At 55.5% G+C, this 15,893-nt stretch overlaps 2 protein-coding genes across 8 annotated transcripts; both read right to left on the bottom strand.

The window, feature by feature from the left end:
• Window positions 1-39: 39 nt before the first annotated feature.
• Sirt7 (sirtuin 7) lies at window positions 40-6,705 on the bottom strand. Of its 6 annotated transcripts, none has more exons than XR_006855896.2 (11): window positions 6,572-6,705; window positions 6,364-6,501; window positions 6,179-6,283; window positions 3,955-4,025; window positions 3,785-3,857; window positions 2,993-3,091; window positions 2,684-2,920; window positions 2,481-2,561; window positions 1,904-2,010; window positions 1,339-1,761; window positions 521-702 (listed from the first exon to the last, which is right to left on the bottom strand). XR_006855896.2 is itself a non-coding variant. In XM_046463256.2 (11 exons), exons 1-10 carry the CDS (start codon window positions 6,662-6,664, stop codon window positions 1,077-1,079), a joined length of 1,101 nt encoding a protein of 366 aa, XP_046319212.1. In that variant the 5' UTR covers window positions 6,665-6,705; the 3' UTR covers window positions 521-702; window positions 1,066-1,076. The 6 variants fall into 6 exon arrangements, 3 of the variants coding, with proteins under 3 accessions (XP_046319211.1, XP_046319212.1, XP_058441223.1); XR_006855897.2 differs by having other exon boundaries at window positions 1,339-1,424; XM_046463256.2 differs by lacking the exon at window positions 1,339-1,761 and adding an exon at window positions 1,066-1,173.
• Window positions 6,706-6,790: 85 nt separating this feature from the next.
• On the bottom strand, window positions 6,791-15,504 carry Mafg (MAF bZIP transcription factor G). Of its 2 annotated transcripts, none has more exons than XM_046463310.2 (3): window positions 15,412-15,504; window positions 11,672-11,733; window positions 6,791-11,584 (listed from the first exon to the last, which is right to left on the bottom strand). In XM_046463310.2, the coding sequence occupies exons 2-3, from the start codon at window positions 11,705-11,707 to the stop codon at window positions 11,132-11,134; spliced, it is 489 nt and encodes a 162-aa protein (XP_046319266.1). In that variant the 5' UTR covers window positions 11,708-11,733; window positions 15,412-15,504; the 3' UTR covers window positions 6,791-11,131. The 2 variants fall into 2 exon arrangements, with proteins under 2 accessions (XP_046319266.1, XP_046319267.1); XM_046463311.2 differs by lacking the exon at window positions 15,412-15,504 and adding an exon at window positions 11,889-14,838.
• Between the last annotated feature and the right edge of the window lie 389 nt (window positions 15,505-15,893).

The following is a 15,893-nucleotide window of genomic DNA, read 5'->3' as shown; positions in this document are numbered from 1 at the left end:
GCTCGATACTGAGCATAACAGCAGACATCCGGACACGAACACAGTGCAGAAATGTTTAATAAGAAAGATCTGCTCCGAGCCAAGGCTCAGAACCGCCCCTTTGCCGCATACCCAACAGAGATCTCTATAAAGTCAGCTTTTTAGTAAGGAGTAGAAACTGGGGAGGCCCTGAGAGTAGCCTGATGAGTGAGGTAACGCAGCCTGGGCTCCTCTGCCGACCAGGCTGGGATGGACCCGGCTCTGTCCTCCCAGAAAGGCCTGCTGCCACCTCTTGTATGGAGAGGGGATGTCCTGGATGGTCAAGCCCATAATGGGGGCAACTGTGCAGTGCAAGGGGGCTTCCCACAAGGACAGACAAATGGCTGAAAAACGTCAAGGTGACCTGTCACCCCAGTTCTTCCCACTAGACCCTTTGGGGGCAACCTGGCCTTGACAGTGACACTGGCCCCTGAACAAGAGTTCCAGCCATCTACAAAGTGCCAATTATCTTCATCAACACCAGGTTATGTGGCTTTCTTCCTTTTTGCACGTTTGGCACAGCCCCTGCCAAACCAGCCCCCTAGGATGGGGCCTGAGGTAAGTGGGGCACCCCGGTCCCCAGGCGGGGCCTCCTCTCTGCTTCGGCACAAAGACTTCCGACTGTGGCTGCCTTCTTCACCAGCTCGAAGGGGAGTCGCCAGGGAGAAGATTGGGTCCTGCCACCTACCAAGAAGGGAAGGCTGCATCAGGCAGGTCTGCACCCTCTCAGTGCAACCCACCCCAGCACAGGGAAGCTGCCTGAGGTCACCTGCCTTCCCTCCCCATCCCTTGTCTTCTAACCATGGCTGGGCTTTGGTTGGTGGTAGCTGCATCCTCACCAAGCTACAGAAGAGCTGCAGGAGAGGAAATCTCCTTGGGTGGCAACTCAAAGGCCAGCACCCACCCGAGCTGGCCTCCTCAGAACTCAAGTGTCTCATCCACAATTAGTGGGCTGTGCTCACACAGGGTAGGATGGCAACAGCCCTGGGGGGGGGGGGGGCTGGGGGGGTGTCTCCAGGGATGGTCACTAGCAACGCTGGGCCCCACCTTTCTTTTGTTCAGCCAGGGGCAGGTGGACCAGACCCTCTTCCCCTTCCCAGACTGCACGACGGGGATGAGAAGGATGGCCAGCTGACTGGGGAGGCGGCCCACAGACTACATCGTGAAGAAATCATGTGTCTGACTGAGATGTAGAACCACATGTTATAAACGTAAGGTACATATAAGCACTGATAAAGAAAATGAGCTAAGTTAATGTAAAAAAAAAAAAATACAGGACATAATAGGCCCACGTCACAGAACACCACAAACATAACATACAAGAATTGCCAGGCCCAGAGGTGAAGGGATCCTTAATTTCTTGAACCCTTTGATTAAAAGAAGTTACTGATTTCCCCTATAAGACCCTGAAAATTCACAGAGAAAGAAAGTGTAAACTTTTTACTCAACATATACACCAAATCTAAATTATCACAAATTCCGCATTAAGGCACAGGTTAAGCTTCCCCCAAATATACCAACTCCCAAAACCAAGGACAATGAGATTCCGTTTGACTGGAGTAGCCAAGTCCTCATCCCCTCCAGGCCCCTTTCCATTCAGGTTTGTCTGAGAGGTCAACAAGGAAAGGTCAAGTAGAACGAACTGGCTGATGCCCTCTCCCTGCAAGGGATACTGGGCACCACACCAGCCAGAGAGAAGTGTACACGTGAAGTCTTGCCACCTTGGCAAACCAAGGCCAGTCGCTGTGGAGGACACCAGCTTCAGACCACCTCATACAGTGCTCACAACACCTCAGAGCTTCCTCCACGCTCAGCGCACAGGAGCAGACAGACACGGCCCACCAAGGAGGGGAGGACACAGGGCTGACCCAGCTTGCCCACTCACCTGTTGTAGAGGGGGATCTCTAGGCCCAGCTCGTCCATGAGGAGCTGCATGACATCATCACATTTCCCATGAAGCTTCAAGGCAGCCCAGTCATCCTTTGGGGTCCACTGAAGGCAGGAAAAGCAAGTGAGGCAGGGTGCAGTGGCACACCCCTATAATCCCATCAACTTGGGAGTGGAGGCAGGGGATCACAAATTTGAGGCCACTCTGGGCAACCTTAGCAAGACCCTCAACAATTTACGGAGGCCTTGCCTCAAGATATAAAATAAAAAGGGGTGGGGATGTAGCTCAGTGATAAAGTGCCCCTGGATTCAATCCCCAGTACTAAACACAACAAAACAAAACCAATCAAGAAGTCCCTATTGCTTCCTAGCCTGTAGCCTTGAACTCCGCAGGGCCAGTCAGCACTGGGTGAGCACAGCCTTGAACTCCACAGGGCCAGTCAGCACTGGGTGAGCACTCAGTCAGCACTCCCCAGGTGACCACCCAGGCTTGCACTACACCTCCTGAGATATGGATGTGAGATGTCTTTCTGGCTTTTCAGATCAAAGAAATCAGCTCTGAGCACCCAAGTTACCTGCAGGTTCACAATGTAGAGCTTGGGCCGCCGGCTGGGGGGCTTGGTCATGCACCAGAGGCGGGGATACTTCTTTAGAACCTTTGAGAATAGATAAGACATAGCATACACATGTGAAGAGCCAGGCTGGAGAAACAGAGTCCAGTGCACATAAGGCAGGTAGGCTCATTCCCAATTGGGTTTACTACGTTGTTGTCACATACCTTCAAGCTGGACCCTAAACACAAGATCGTGTCTGCTTTGCTTGCAGCCTCTGTTGCGGCCTCCCAGTTCAGAGGCTGCCCCAAAGTTCCCCTCTCTCCAAAGTGCACAATGGTATCCCGGAGCTGAGCCCCACACTTGTGGCAGGTCCGGCCTGTCTGGTGTCGGTGGAGAGCAGTGCGTTCTGTCACATCAAATACACGCACATACTCCCTGTTGGGGATGCAGGAGGTGCAGACCTGAGGACAAGAAGGCACAGTGAGTGGGACCTGCCTGCCACCCAGGCCCTGTGTCCCCGCAGGACTGCTCACTTCAATGTACATGTTCCCGTGGAGCTCTGAGATGGCGGTGCGTGGCAGCCCACTTCGCAGATGGAGCCCGTCACAATTTTGAGACACCACGTGCTGTACCTGGAAGGCAGGACATGGTGGCAGTCAGCATGGGAATGGAGGAAGCATCCTACCACGGTGAAACCCTTCTTAGCCCAGCCTGGCCAAGAGCTCCCAAGACCAGGTACAACTATGACCCTACAGAAAGCCTCGGAAGGTAAAGTATGGGGCAGATGCATACCACGAGGACTTGGTAGGGCCCCATCACGGGGAGATACCGTGTTCTCCTGCTACCAGCTCTGACACACCCAGAGCAGCTGGGAAGGCAAGCATCTCTGTTGTCCCTATAAGGCTGGGAAGAGACTTAAGGCTCTGGGTGGAGGTATGACCACTCTGCTCCAGACGGATGCCCTCTTGGATCACCTATTTCAGGTCCCTGAGGACGCAGGTCGAAGGTGCTCACCAGAGGGTCTGAAGACATCTCTGACAAGCTAACCTGTGGCTAAGGAGGCTTCCAAGGCACCTGGAGCAATGCAGAAGAATCTGGAGATACTCTAAGCTGGCCCTGGAGAGAACAGTACAGGGCGGGGGATACCCTTTCTTCTGGAAGAGGAAACTCCACAGGATCAAACAGGAGTCTGACCTGCTGGGGCTGCTCATCATCATAGGGTCAACTGGCAGAGGTGGGATGCAGCTGCCCACTTGGGTACTAAGGTTACGGCTCTGGGTCCCAAGCCTGGCCCTGGGTGTGTATGCCAGTCAGTATGCTCTTACCAGCTTTTGTTCATGTAAACAAGCAATACTCATGTGGGTGAGCGTAGGCTCTGCTTCACTCAGGTCAGTAGCACTGTTGGGCAGAAGGAAAAGCGGAGATAAGGGAGCTGCAGGCCAGGCCATTAGGCCCTTGCTCAACCATGCGGGAAGGCTGTGTGTGGGCTGCTCACCTCACATTTCTCCCTTTCTGAAGCAGTGTCCACACTCCATTAGGGCCCCGGTAATCTGGGATAGAGGCTGCCTGCACATTCAGAAAAAAAGCCCAAGGAAAAGTCATCACTGTGTGTAACTGCAGAATTCTCCAAACGGGACATGCCACATTGCGGGCTGACCCACAGACTGGCCTCTGTTACTTCCACAACTATCTGCCCGACGCCAGGTAAAGTGTGTCCCAATGCAGCTCCTTCCCTCCATCTGTACTTCCTCTTCCTGCCAAGCCCAGCTCATCCATCCAGGCTCCATGGAGATTTGTCCTTCTATGGGAGGTTCTCCAGCTGAGTACAAGGCTTAGATCTGTGGCCATGTCTATCCACCACACTGAGGTGGAAAACTGATCAGGTTCATCTGTGTTTTCAGAGCCTGCTAAAGAAATACTTAACAATGGCAAGCCACTGGGTGGGAGCACTCCTCTGCCCAAATTATTTTACCCTGAAACTGAATAATTACTACTGAACCTCAACACATAGAGGTCAACCTCTCCAGATGAGATAAACATCCAATTTTCCAAATTTCATTTATTTTCTTTTTAAAGCACCAGGGACTGAACCCAGGTATGCTTCACTATTGAGGTACACCCCCAACCCTTTTAATTTTTCGAGACAGGTTCTCACTTAGTTGCCAGCTGGCCTCAAACTTGTGAGCCTCCTGCCTCAGCCTCCTAAGCCTCTGGGATTACAGGCATGTACCACCACACACTGCTTAATTTTCCAAATTTTTGGTCCAGTGAAATAAACCGATCCTAAAAAGAAAGCAGAAAGAAACAGGATCCAAGTAACTTGTGCTCCTCTCTGGGGAAGCCCTGTCTCCTCACTGCTGTTTAATCTCAAGACAAATGCCCACTCTGTCACATTTCAAAAGGAGAACAGAGCTGGGAATGGTGGCACACACCTGTAATCCCAGCAGCTAGAGAGAGGCTTGTAATACTTGAGTATTCCAAGTTTGAGGCCAGCCTCAGCAACTTAGCAAGGCCCGTCTCAGAATAAAAAATAGAAACAGTTGGGGATTTGGGTCAGTGGTTAAGCACCCCTGGATTCAATCCCTTGTATAAAAACAAAACAGCAACAACAACAAAAAAAAAACAGTAGTATATTCAATGTTATTCAAACAATAACAGACAAAATTAGCTGCATGTGGCTTTTAGTTGTCATTAGATTTTATAAAACGTGACAGCACTGTCCCTCAATAATCCCAACTGGATTTTTAGACATGGCTATGAAGGAGGGGGCCCCAGATGCTTGGGCTCTAGGTATTTACAAGTTAAGGCAGCAAACTCACCTTGCACATTCTTGCTATTGAACCTCTGCTGTTTTCTGTTTGGAGTGCCTCATGCCCACTTCACCTGTAAATCTTCCTCCTTTCATGGCCCCAATTCAATACCTCATGCAGCAAGCCCATCAGGATGGATGCCCCAGTTTTGAGTATTGAGGGTGTGTCTGGATTTCTGGGATAGCAACCCCAGTCAGCATTCTGTTTATTTGTTTACATGGCTGATTACTGTCACCTAACTTCCTCAGAGTAGAAATCACTTGGTGTCCACTTCTACTGGGCTTACACATGCCTAACACTTCACACTCCTTGATCAGACTGCGTTTAAATGACCTGTGAGTCACACTTTCAAAGCTAGCCCTGTTCCACAGTCCAGGATAGCTCATCAAACTTCTCAAAACCCAGTGCATTTCTTTTCTTTGCCCATATATTCTGATTATTACCGGGTTGCTTTCTATTTTTCTTCCTTACAAGGTGGGGAAAGCACAATGAGCAGAATATCAGGACACTGAAGGATAACCTGGGTCCATCCATTAACTCTGTTAACTTCAAGAGGGGGTGCCAGAAGGCAGTTGGCTTCTACACCTATTTCCGTCTGTTTATTTTTAGTGTTTGTAAGAGATCAAGCGTTTTTTGTTTTTATTTTTTGTTTGTTTTTTTAACCTTTATTTTATTTATATGTGGTGCTGAGGATCGAACCCAGGACCTCACACATGCTAGGCGAGCGCTCAACCACTGAGCCACAACCCCAGCCCAGATCAAGCGTTTTTAAAGTCTGCCTTAGTTAACTTTTATATCAAGTCGTTTCGTGAATGGAGAAATGAAGAGACCTTACAGCTGCTTTAAAGGTGAAATTTGTCTTTGCGACTGGGTGGTGACCTAACCCGCCCGGCCCGCCTCGGTCCCTACCGTGCTGATGCCCGCGCCGGTGTAGACCACCAAGTATTTGGCATTCCGGACGGCGCCGGCCAACTCCTGGACCTTCCTCCGCAGCTCCTCTGGGTCATCGCACACCTGCCGGGAGCCGGGACTGGTCACGCCGCCCGCCGCCTCCACCGCCGCCCGCCGCCCGCCGCCCGCCACGCTGGACTCGCCTCCTCCTGCCGCCGCTTGAGACCCTCGCGCCGCCGACTCCGGCCCTGCAGCTCGGTAACAAGGTCCTCGCTCTCGGCCAGCAGCCGGCCCTCCTCGACGCTGCGCTCGGTCGCCGCCTTCCTCAGGATGCGCGACACCTGCGGGCGGGCGGGCAGGCGGTGAGCGACGGCGCGGGCGGGCACGGGCGCGGGCGCGGCGGCAGCCTACCTGGCGGAGTCGCTCCCGCTGCTGCTCCTCCCGCAGCCTCCGGACCCGCTCCGCCGCCTTGCGTTCCGAGCGGCTGAGACCGCCGGCTGCCATCGCTCCCGGACCCCGCTTCCGGCTTCCGCTTCCGCCTCGCCCAGCAGCCAGGCGGGCGCATGCGCGCGCCGGGCCCACCCCGCCCCTTCCGGCCCCAGCACGTCGCCCCAAAGAAGCACCTGCAGGTCTCTTTAAAAGGCGTTTATTGATCATATACAAAATAAAGAAAACCTTATATATCACAAACATACACTATGTACAGCAATAAATACCCGGGGCCAGGCCCAGCGCCGCCCCTCCTGGACAATAACTTAGCAATAAATACTGCGCAGGGCGCGGGTGGGCACCAAGACCGCTGTCCCGCCGAGGCCAGGTCCCTGACCGCCCTACACGGTGTGGGCCCCTGGGCCTCTCCTTGCAGCCAGAACCCCGGCCCTCACTCCAACGGATCTCAGGGTACCCCCTCCAACCTCCCCTGGCTTCAGCCCTCCGCAGGGCAGACAGGGGCTGATCAACTCTGCTTGGACACACCTCTCAGTGCCAGGAGACCAACAGAGCTGGACACAGGGTAGCCCTTGTCCTGTTGCCCTAAGTTGCCAGGAGAAGGCTTTCTGCACCCACTCCCGTTTGGTTAAAGGCTTCAGGGACTAGCGGATGGAGGGATAGAAGGAAGGGCAAGGCTGGGACATGAGGCTGCTAGAGAGGCAGAAAACCCAACTGCTGTCACCAAGTACAGCTCACAGGGACACACTCTTACATTCCACCTCAGACTCAAGCAACACTCAGTATCAATGCTGCTGCTCAAGGGGTGAGGTGGAAATGTATGCAGGTGGCCCAGCAGGTACAGAACATGACCAAGATACACAAGCCAGAGCAGAATAGGCCATGAGAAGCTTGGCCCTGCCTCTGTGTGACACTGATTATGTACTCTGCTCTCTACAACTGCTCCAAAACCAGACAGCCAACTGGAAGGTAAAAACATGCCAAAAAGAATTATTCAGTGGCTTCTGGGGAAAAAATCGTTAATGTGTTGGTTCCTTTCACCAAACCACAGCCTAAAAATGTAAGTCACAAGATCCCAGAGCGGAAATGGTGCATCGGGCTGTGGCTCAGGTTTGCCAGCTGTGGATGGGAGCACTGCCCAAGTGGCTATTCCAGGTAGGGGGCAGTAGGGATACGGCCGGACCACCATCCCAAAGCAGGCTGCAGCTGATCAGAGATGTCAGCCCAGGCACTGCACAAAGAAGCTGCTGCTGACAGAGGTGTGCATACAGACCTGAAGTGTGGACGGAGAGTAGCCTGCAGGAAGGCCTGTTGAGCAGAAAGCCTAGTATACAACACAGAGCAGTCATGGAGCGCCTCTACTGAGGGAAGCACCATCCTGGAGCAGCAGCCAGGGACCACAGGGAGAGCTCTCTGGGGCCACTGATTTTGGCAAGAGCTGACCTGTTCACTTTTTCCCCCTCCCCTCTGAAATCTGAGCATCCACATTAGGATAAAGGAGGAAGGGGGCAAAGTCAAGATAGGAGGGAAGACACACATTATGGTTTACTAGGCGGACAAGTCTGGGAAACCTGGCCTCAGCCAAAACCCTCAATTCACTGTGTCAGAAAAGCTGATAAAAAAGAACACAATACCCTCACAGCAAGAAAACATAATCAACAAGGATCAGAAAGACAGCCAATAGTCACATGTGGACACAGGATTTACTGTCAAGAAATCAAGGTGAAGGGAAAGAGGTGATGCGGCCCTAGTTTGACGGACCCAAGGAACAGTTGCTCCAAATCCAAAAACCACAGAAGGAAGCACAGCTTCACCAACCTCAGAGCTACTTCTGTACACCAAACCAAGACAGCAACTTCTGCTCAGCACTGGCCCAACCTCCTCCTCACGGCACCCACCACATGCTCTCTAGCTCTACACCTGGAGAGCATTGTTCATCACCTGGGGGTGATGACCCCACCCCAGCCAGGACCAGACGACATAGAGGGCCTGCCCCTACCCCTCTGTTAGGGACAAACTTGATCCATTCCAACTCTGCTGCTGTAGCCAACAGCAGCAGCTTGCTTCTGGCTCCCATTTAGACAGCCAGACTGAAGGAAGGCATGAAGTCATCAGGTGACTCAGTCAAGTCAGAATTCCCATTTTGTAGCAGCCACAGGTAACAACAGGTCTGTCTGAGCACCCTAAACTGAAGAAGCCCCTCAAGACTGGAGCTGGCAGATGCCCAGCTCCCACCCCATAGCACACCAGATCGAATTCTGGGTGAAAATCCTGTTGTCCATGAAGTGAAAGTCTTTCCTCTCACCAGCCCACATTCCTGTGCTTTTCAGGAATCCAGGGCCCCCCCAAAGAGGACACCAGCAACCCTGTCAAGAGGCCAAAGCCCACATGCCCAGAGATGGGGCTATACCTCTTTTGGGGGCGGAGGACATAGGCACCAGTTCTGGTCACATCCCATGAGGAGCTTCCTGAACCAAGCCCAGAATTTTGGCAGCCTCTGCCAGGTAGCTGGAACAGGGAAGTGGGCTGGGACCCCACAGAGAAGCACCTCCAAGTTAAGCAGCGATCCCTGGAAGACACAGATTCCCAAAGAGAGGAGGAGGAAGGGCGTGGAGCCAAGAGCTGCCAGCAGAGACCAGCAGGGAAGGGACAGAGCCAGCTTTGGAGTCCAAGCCCTTGTCTGGAATTGGTGGAGGTTGCCTAGGCCTCACAGTGAAGCAGAGAAGGGGCTCCCCAGGTGGGGCCCCTGTCCATTCTGCGCAGGAAGCAGCACACCACAGCATGGAAACAGCTAAGGGGTAAGTGAGCAGTAGGATTTGCAACCTACTAGGGTGGGTTCCTTGAGTGTCCCACCCCATGTGTGGTCTATAGGAATAAAGCCAAAGCCAGGAGGAAGACAGCCAGGAACAGCTTAGCCACGGCCCGGTGGGAACCCACAGTGACTCCTTGGTCCCTGCAATACCACCACCCAGGCAGGGCCAGGGGTGGTGAATGTGGAAGCAGCACTGAGGCTCTGGATGGCCCCTCAAACCTATACAGCCAGTGGGTCAGCCCAAGCCACAGACCCACCGATGAAGCCAAGGCTCAGCACAGGTGGGAGTGGCAGAGCCCCCTGGCAGACTACCTGGGCAAGGGGCAGGCTCTGAAAGCAGAAAAGGCTGGGCTGGCAGGCAGACACCCTCACTCCAGTGGAGGAGGCGCCATCAGGGACCCTGGCTCGGCTGAGGTCCAACAAGCCAGCAGAAGCAAAAACACAACCAAACCCAAAAAACAAACACGGGAAAATACACAAAAAGGGACGGCCACAGGTCAAAGGTCACCAGAAGCACCAGCACTTTACGGGCTGCACAAAACCTCACCAGGCACGGACAACACCACGGCACCGGCAAGAGACGGAAGCAGGAAGGGCAAAGGAGTAGTAAGTCACTTTCGGTACAATTGCAAAAGAGATATCAAAGAGGACGGCCTCTGGTGGGCGCGCGGCTTGGCTTTTTTTTTTTTTTTTAAACTAAGTTTTATAAATAATGTCTGATAACTCTGTGTATATAAAAACTAAATTCCAACAGCCACAAAGAGTTGTCCGTAAGTTTACAAGAAGGGATTTTTTTTGTTTTTGTTTTTTGGGTGTTTTTTTTTTTTTTTTTTAAACTAGCAAAGTTACTATTATACTTTCTTCCCTTTTCCATTTATATGGTCAAATGTTCTTTTTACTTGCTTTTTTTTAAAAGACAATTTTATAAATACTCTGCAGCTCTTTTTTTTCTCTTTAGCTCTTAAACATATAATTTAATAACTTCGTAAAAGGAACTTCTCTTTTAAATAAAGGGCTATATAACCACACAAATAGGTCATGTAAACAGTGACACGGGACCCATTGCAGGACACACTGACATACCTTCCACGCACGCTCACGGCCAGTGATTTAGTCTTGTTCAGTGCACCGTGTCAGGTTTGAGCGCCACAGCCCCTGCCCCAGCACCCACAGTGCCCAGGCAGGTGACCTACCTGTCCAGGGCCCTCAAGGACACCCCACTCTTCAGAGCAGAGCCCCTCTCTTCCTTCTGGGCTTAGCGAGCTGCCTGCCAGGTCTGAAGAGAGAGAACCCCTCCAGTCCCATTTAAGCCCGGCAGCCTGTGGGCTGTGGGCTGTGGGCACCGAGGAGGGGAGGGCAGACCTTGAGGCCCAGTTTGCTCACTGGCTTTCCCATTCTCTTGTCCATTCCCACAGTGCCCACTCTAGACTCCTAGCCTGCATGGCCTAGGTACAAAGAGGGTTAGGAGCAACCCAACATCACCACCGAACTGACCAATCCCAGCGTACAAACACACGCACTGAGACAAGATGAGATCAAAGGGGCTCAGCCCAGTGCCCCTGGGGAACAGGTTGTGCTTTGCAGGGAAGGGAAAAGAAGGGAGAAGGGGAAGAGGAAGGAGAGGGAAAAGGAGGAGGAAGTGGGACAGGGCTGCTGACTTCGCCATGCGCCTAGTGGCCCCTCGAAGACCTGCCCGGCAATCCCACATGTCCCTATGACCGGGCGTCCGTCTTGGACTTTACTATTGTGATGACACTGGTGGCGGCCACCTTGCCAGGGACCAGGGGCCCCAGGCCGGCGGCAAGGGGGCCCCGAGCTGGGGCCACAGGGCTGCGAGCCACGGTCCTGGCGAAGTTCTGCAGGGCCTCATACTTGGAGCGCAGGGCGTCGAGCTCCAGCTTCATGCTGGCATTCTCAGAGGCCAGCTTCTCTACCTCCTGCTGCAGCTCGGCTTTCTGCTTCTCCAGCTCCTCCTTCTGTGTTACCCGCTTCACGCGGCAGCTGGCCGCGTAGCCCCGGTTCTTGAGTGTGCGACGGCGCTGCTTCAGCTGAATGATCTCCTCCTTGGACAGGCCCCGCAGGTGCTGGTTCAGCTCACGAACCGACATGGTCACCAGCTCCTCATCCGTCAGGCTGGTGCCATTCTCACCTGGCTCCCGCTTCACCTACAGTAGCATAGCGCAGGGTGGCAGCTGAGCAGGGCGCTCGCTCCACGCTGCCCAACCACAGCCTCCCCTGTTCTGCCCACTCACCTTCAAGGCCTTGCTTCCTTTATTAGGGGTCGTCATAACCCGGGGCACAGTGAGCAGCCACTCTGCAAGACATAGGGCAGGGGTCAGGACCCTGCAGACCACGCCATCCCTGCCCTGCCCTCCCCAGTTCACACAAGTTTCACATAACACATCCTTCCAGGGAGCCTGCCACCCAGCCCCCAGAGCCCTGCCCCTAATATGCCCATTCCCCTGGTACCTTTGGGCTTTTCTCTCCTGAGTTGGGCTGCTCCTGACCACCCTGCCCCTAGAGAACCAGGTCAGGGAGATCTGATGGGGGAAGGGGAACTGAAGGCTATGAGGGAGCCAGGGGCAAGACAAAGGGGCAGGGGGAGAGATTAGAAGGAATAATCTGCGGGAGGGGCAAGCCTAGAAGGAAGCGGAGCTTTAAAAATAACCCCAGTGCTGCCCCAGAGCTCACTGTGCCTGGCGAGTCATGCTGACTCAGCATACCCCTCCCTCCAAGCCCAGCCTGCTCTTGAGGCCAGCCAACAGCCAGCACCCCAGGAGACCTGCTGCTGGTGCCAACAGCAGGTGAGGGCCAGCCAGCGACTGTGCTGTGTATCCTAGGGTCCCACCTCCTACTGCTGTCTTCTCTAAGTCCTCGGGTTCCTGCTCCCTCCAGGGCCCAGGGGGTTGTCCCTTGGGGATTCAGGCCTCAATCTCCCAAAGATGTCTGAGGTCACGGGTGGGCCTCCCAGCTATGCTGTGTTTTCAGGGCTGGTCAGAGATTCCCACCACTTTCCAGTTAGCAGGCTATCCAGCTAGAAGAGACTCCAGACCCCACCAGTCCTCCCTGTCCACCTCCTTTAATGATGGAGTAACCATCCTGTGGCTTTAAGTTGCAGCATCCTATGCCCTGCCTCACCCCCACCAGGGTGTTTCACAAAGTTCCCCAGTTACCCGCACTGGGGGCCTGCTCAGTTGGAAGAAGGCAGGAGTCAGCCTGACTGCTCTCTGACTCCTTGTCTGGGGTCCATGCCACAGGGCCGCGGAACGAAAGCACAAGGGTCAACTCCCATACACTCACCTGACTCTTTGGCACCCCAACCTCACTTTCTATTTTCTGAAGCCCTGCCAGAACATTTTTGTGCACCTAGTCCAGGGAATCTCCACCCGGCTCAGCCTCCACCAGACCCTTGGGCAAAGACCACCCCAGTGTACTACCCACTCCTTTCCAGGTTAGATACAGGAGGTAACTGGAGAGCAGGGCCAAGCACTTCAGATAACTGTGGGGAAGGGGGGCTGAGGGGACTTCTCACCCTCACCCTCATCAGGGGAGATAGAGTGTGGCTGGGCAAGTAGGGATATATGTTCCCACTAGAGACCCTACATTACCTAGCCTTGCACCCAGAGACCAGGTTGCTTGCAGAATAGGCTGGAGAAGCCAAAGACACCTCCCCACACCAGGCCACCAAGAGCATCGGAGAGGCAAGAATTCTTCCAGATCAAAAGGCAGAAGATCAGAGTTATAGGTCCTCAGGGGATCTGCCTGTCCCACATGCTGGCCCCAAGCCCACTCCAGGAGCCAGGTCCGCAGAGCAGAGCCTACAGGAGCTCTCCCACCTTGAGCACAGACAGGATGCAGGGATGCTGCCCTGGCACAGGCTCTTCTCACCCCCGTCCTTCCCTACCCCAACTGCTAAGCACAACGACAATGGTGACTTCCTGAGGAGACCACATAGAAAAGTGCCGAGTGTGGCAGCTGGGAGCCAAAAAGTGCCTCCTCAACAGATTTCACCCTCTGCAGAAGGCCTGAACTCAGCACAAGTACAGCCAATCGTCTCCTAATCAAAGGTGTGTGTGTGCATGTGTGTATGCATGTGTGCATGGTGGGGGAAGGGCAGGTCTCAGCAAGCTGGTGCTTCCAGCTGCCTGCCTGGAGAAACACTGAGCCAGAGGAGGGGGATCCCAAGGCTGGATGATCAAGGGGTGCCAAAGAGTCAGGTGAGTGTGTGGGAGTTGACCCTTGCGCTTTGGTTCCCTGGCCCTGCGGCACTGACCCCATCTCAGCCCTCCTTCGGGTCTTGAAGCCCGGTGAAGGGGCCCAGGCATCCTTCACCTTTCGCTTACCTATAGGCCAACCCTGCCTCATGGAGGAGGCACTGTTGGTCACACCCAAAGACTTCCAAGAGACTCTGGGCCAACCACTCAAGGCTGAGAGCCAAGAAAGGAAAAGCAAGTGGCAAGACAGCTGTCCTTGCTCCTTCATCCTGGCCTGCAAACCCTAATTACCAAAATTCCTAGGCAGGAGTTTGGATGCTCTGGCACCCGAAACTCCAGACCCATCCTCTCCAGACAATCACCTTTTGAAAACAATCGAAAGTTTAGTTTCCACTGAAACAAATGACTGAGAAGACTTAAACACACACACACTCTCTGGAACTCTGAATTTTCCTGGGACAAAATAATTCTACACCAAGGATGAGCTAAAGTGTGAAGACACCTGGCCCCTACAAGCCCCAGGGCTCAGTAAGTAAGAGTCTAAGTCAGAGTACTGCATTTGGGTTGGGAGCATCCCTGAGTGCAACCACAATGTCAGCCTAACCCAGCCATGAACCCTGAGCAAAAGAAGCAGTACAGAAGAGTAAGTGCCTATTTTTCTGCTCCAGCCCTCCAAAGCCACACCACTCTCAGGCTGTTCTGAACCCCCAGCTACTAGGCTACACACCCATCAGGGCACAGTCTTCGCTAACTTTACACAACACTGAAACCCCACACTCACGTGGGCAAACTTTAGGGGGACTGGAACTGCATTCTTCTATACCATGCCGGTAACCCAAGGTTCCCACCTGCTGTCTAGGTCCCCCACTTCCTCTCATTCGCAATTTCCTGGTAAAACTGTCCCTGCTTCCTCTGTGTCACACACCCCTTTTTCTCCCACTGCCTCCCTGTCTTCTCCATCAGGGGAGGCCCAGCCTGGCCGGCCAGACCAGTCACAGGGGCCCTACCAGTCGCAGAGAATGCCAGCTTCCCAGCCGGGCAAGCTCAACCCACCTAAGCTCCTCCCATCTTCTCACTCAGAAAACTGTTTCCCAGTTTGGGGAACTGCCCCAGCCGTGGGATCAGGGCCAGCTGCCCGGGAACTGCCTGAGAGGGATGCGCAGGCCCGGGCTTCACCTTCCACCCCGGGAGAAAACCTGCAGCGTGACACCCACCCCCTCCTCGCAGCTCTGCAAAACTTGAACAGGGCCCGACCCTCGCCGCCCCACACCTGGCCCTCCTTCCGCCACCGCGGCCCGGCCCCGGCCCCCGCCCCCGCCGAGCGTCAGCGGGAGCACCGAGTGACCTCATGCTGATGACTCAGCACGTCTCCGCTGGGCTCGCACGCGCGTGGCGGGCCGAAGCCGCGCAGCGGGGTCTCCCCGCCGCCGCCGCCGCCCCTGCCGACCCGCGGGGACCCAGCGCGCGGAGACGCGACAGACACCTGATGAGTCAGCAGCTCGGCCCGGCGAGACCGCCCGCGGACCCCGCGCCCGCCCGGCCCCGCCCTTCCCTCGCGCCCCCCGCGGGGCGCCGGTGTCGGTCCGCCGCGCGCCACCCGCTCTCGGCCTCGCCGTCTCCGGGCCCACCGCACCCGGCGGCGGTGACCAGGCTCTGGGTCCTGGCCGGTGGGCAAATCGAGGCACGGGCCGCGACAGGGCGCGAAGCACACCCGCGGCCGGGTCCCGCCGCCCCGCTCGCGCTGCCCCGCCGCCCCGGCCCCGGCCCCGCGCACTCACCACACTGCGGGCCCGGGCGGGCCGGGGCGGGGCCGCGCGGGGCTGGGCCGGCGCGAGGGGTCCGGGCCGGGGCTGGGGGTGCTGGCCGCCTGCGCGGGCCGAGCCGAGCGCACTGGGAAGGCCGGGCCGGACCGGGCTCGGGATCCGCCGCCGCCGCCGCCGCCGCCGCTCCTCAGACGTCACATGATGTTTGGTCACGTGGGCTCCATTCATGAAGCGGCGACGCGGCCGGCCTCAGCTTAAAGGGGAAGGCGCGGCGGCGGCGAGTCGACGGGCGGGCGTGCTTCACTGCGCCTGCGCGCCCGGGCGCCGTAGCCCCTAGCAACACGCGCCGCGCTCCCGACCCCTCTCCCCGGTCGGCTCTCGCGGGACCAGGCCCCGGCGCGCGCCCGGCCGGCCACGCCCCTGCCGCGGTGCCGCCCAGGGTAGCCGGAGTCAGCCGGGCGCCGGGAGGGAACGGGGTGAAGGTGCGGCGCCAGTCT

The sequence above is a fragment of the Marmota monax genome, unplaced genomic scaffold, assembly GCF_021218885.2.
Source record: "Marmota monax isolate L192 unplaced genomic scaffold, Marmota_monax_Labrador192_F-V1.1 WCK01_AAM20220418_F8-fsc00220, whole genome shotgun sequence".
NCBI classification, from domain to species: domain Eukaryota; kingdom Metazoa; phylum Chordata; class Mammalia; order Rodentia; family Sciuridae; genus Marmota; species Marmota monax.
This window is presented reverse-complemented; position numbering and strand designations above follow the sequence as displayed.